Source organism: Poecilia latipinna, unplaced genomic scaffold, assembly GCF_001443285.1.
Source record: "Poecilia latipinna isolate Pla-1442-1.1 unplaced genomic scaffold, P_latipinna-1.0 Scaffold6792, whole genome shotgun sequence".
NCBI lineage: Eukaryota > Metazoa > Chordata > Actinopteri > Cyprinodontiformes > Poeciliidae > Poecilia > Poecilia latipinna.
Window position 1 is genome coordinate 1 of NW_015119408.1, and position 3,330 is coordinate 3,330.

The window sequence follows — 3,330 nt, forward strand, 5'->3', positions numbered from 1 at the left end:
GTATCAATGAATGATTTTATTGTATAAATAGAGAAAACAAACCCCAGTGTCTTCACTTTACTGACTGAACTGTGCAGGATCTCAGACACATTCTTCATATCAGAGTCTCCAGCATCATATATGATGATCTGACTTATTTCCAGTTCAGTCAGATCTGGGTTGGACTTCAGAGCTGAAGCCAAAACTTCACATTCAGCGTTTTGGACCAAACAGTCACCTAGTCTGTGATGAGAGAAGAAATAAATTCAGTTCTAATGAAATCAATCTGGATCATAGATAAAATATGACAACAGTGATGTCATCATGATGTCATCATCTGATCAACATCTGATCTTCAGTTTACTGAGTTTGACCCGACGGAGAGTCTGTGCAGTTCCTGACTAAAGTCCAGGTTCTGGTTCTGGTTCTGGTCCAGACTTCATGTCCTCAGACCTTCAGCTCAGTCAGATGTTGAAGATCTTCTATCATCTGTGAAGGAAAGTTCAGTTTCTCTGCAGCATCAGAGCCTCAAAGGAGCTGCAGCAGCTGATGAAGAGGCTGACTGAGCTGAATGAAGGAAACTACTGGAGATGATGGAGAGGAGGAGGAACTGCTCACAGCTCTGACAAGTCACACTGACTTGGACTAGACCTTTGGGAGGATCTGACAGAAACTAGGACTTTTTCTGGAACCAGACAACAATCACCACATTTTGGTCTCAGTTACAAACTCAGAGGAAACTAGTGGAGGAGGAAGAGGTGAGGATGATGACGGGATGAAGAAGATCAACACTGTTCACAAAGTTTATTTTAATGGTTCAACTTTCCATCAAACCTAAACAATTATTTTATAAAAACAGTCAAAGATCCTAAAAGGTGAATTATGGAGCAGCAGCTCAATGAGTGAAGAGGAGTTTAAAGTTAAAAATGTCTCTTTGGTTGATTGGATCTGTCAGAGAAAATATAAATTTTCTACAATTCAGGGTTTTCTCTTCATTTCAACATGAAAACTGATAAAAAGTTAAATATTTTTAAATTATCAAAATGTGTAAAAACCAGAAGCTGCAGCTGTCCTGGATGAACTGAATGTTTAGATGTTTGAATGGCTGAAATCATCCAGAGGATGAAGGAAGTAGTTAAAGGCCAAAAACATCCAGAATCAACTTGAAGAAAGAAGAAGAAACAGGAGGACAATAGTGCTGAATCAGCATTCACACAATGAAAACATCTGGACTCACCGAGCCTTTCTGCAGTTCCTCACAGCTGGAACCAGTCTCAGTCGTCCACCTGATGATGTGTTGTACTTCTCCAGGTCCAACTCATCCAGAACCTCTGACATCTGCAGCATGAAGGCCAGAGCTGAACAGTCAGTCACTGAGAGCTGCTTCCCTGAATCCAGCAGCCGTTGGATCTCCTGATAAAATGAGACGTCGTTCATCTCCACCAGACAGTAGAAGATGTTGATGCTTCTGTCAGCAGAGATTCTATCAGTGTTCATCTCCTTCAGGTTGGTGATGATTCTCTGGATGGTTTCTGGACGGTTCTCTGTCTGACCCAGCAGATCCTCTAAGAGTCTCTGGTTGGACTCCACAGTGAGACCATGAAGGAAGCGGACAAACAGGTCCAGGTGGCCATTTTTACTGCTGAGGGATTTCTCCATGACTTTCTTCATGAACTCATCTAGAGATGTTTCATTGTATTTTTCTCCCAGGAACGTCTTGATGACCTCTGACCTCCTGCTGGTGAAGCAGTGGAGCATGTAGACGGCAGCCAGAAACTCCTGGATGCTCAGATGAACAAAGCAGTAGACTGATTTCTGGAAGATCACACTCTCTCTTTTGAAGATCTCTGTACAAACTCCTGAGTACACCGAGGCCTCTGTGACATCCAGACCACACTGCTCCAGGTCTTCTTGGTAGAACATGATGTTTCCTTTCTCCAGATGTTCAAACGCCAGCCTCCCCAGCTTCAGAAGAACTTCCCTGTCAGCCTCCATCAGCTCCTGTGGACTTGTCTCATGTCCTCCATGGTACTTGTTGTTCTTCCTCTTTGTCTGGACCAGCAGGAAGTGTGAGTACATGTCAGTCATGGTCTTGGGCAGCTCTCCTCTCTGCTCTGAGGTCAACATGTTCTCCAGAACCGTAGCAGTGATCCAGCAGAAGACTGGGATTCCACACATGATGTGGAGGCTCCTGCAGGTCTGGATGTGGGAGATGATTCTGCTGGACAGCTCTTCATCACTGAACCTCCTCCTGAAGTACTCCTCCTTCTGGGCGTCGGTGAAGCCTCGTACTTCTGTTACCCTGGAAACACATGAAGGAGGGATCTGATTGGCCGCTGCAGGTCTGGTAGTTATCCAGATGAGAGCCGAGGGAAGCAGGTTCCCCTTGATGAGGTTTGTCAGCAGAACGTTGACTGATGACTTCTGTGTGACGTCAGAAACCAGCTGACTGTTGTTGAAGTCCATTGAAAGTCTGCTTTCATCCAGGCCATCAAAGATGAAGAGCAGTTTGCATTTAGCCAGCTGCTCTGCTGGGAACTTCTGGAGTGTTGGATGGAAAACATGGAGCAACGTGAGAAGACTGTGCTGCTCATCTCTGATCAAGTTCAGCTCCCTGAACGAAAGCAGAACCACCACACTGACATCTTGATTCTCCAAGCCCTCGGCCCAGTCCAGAGTGAACTTCTGCACTGAGAAGTTTTTTCCAACTCCAGCAACGCCATTGGTCAGAACCACTCTGATGGCTCCATGTTGGTCAGGGAAGGATTTAAAGATGTCATGGCACCTGATTGGAGAGTCTTGGAGGTTCTGGATCTTGGAAACTCTCTCCAGCTGCTTCACCTCATGCTGGGTGTTAACATCTTCTCTCTGTCCCTCTGTGATGTAGAGATCAGTGTAGATCCTGTTGAGGAGGGTTCTACTTCCTGTGTCATCGCTTCCTGTTTCATCACTTCCTTCAGTCACACGTTCACATCTCGTCCTCAGACTGATCTTATGTTCCTGTAGGACCTTCTGCAGACCAACATCTGCTGAAACACAGAAGAAAAGAAGTAAAAATATTTTTCTTTAGTGATAAATTTGGAGCAAAACCATCTGGAACATTAGGAGGTATTATCATTGTACGGTTTCTGACTTCACAGGAAGTGATGCTAAACAATCAGATCCATCCTTAGCAACATTATTCTGTTATCAGACATTAAATGCAGCCCTTTAGTGATTTTACAGATTGAATGCTGCAATCTGAAGCCAACTTCTGCTTCATTTGGGTTTTTCAGCTCTAATCTTAAAGCAGAACCTTACAAGCCTGGTGTAAAGACCAATACAAATAGAACAAGAGTCTTTTTCAGCAAA

The 3,330-nt window shown here is 44.4% G+C and overlaps 1 protein-coding gene across 1 annotated transcript; it reads right to left on the reverse strand.

Moving 5' to 3' along the window:
• Positions 1–8: 8 nt before the first annotated feature.
• On the reverse strand, positions 9–3,043 carry LOC106944074 (protein NLRC3-like; the record flags this gene model as incomplete). Its single annotated transcript, XM_015027334.1, has 2 exons — positions 9–222; positions 1,217–3,043. Coding segments are annotated over 2 exons (2,041 nt in total), but the record flags the coding sequence as incomplete, so codon positions are not given.
• Positions 3,044–3,330: the final 287 nt, after the last annotated feature.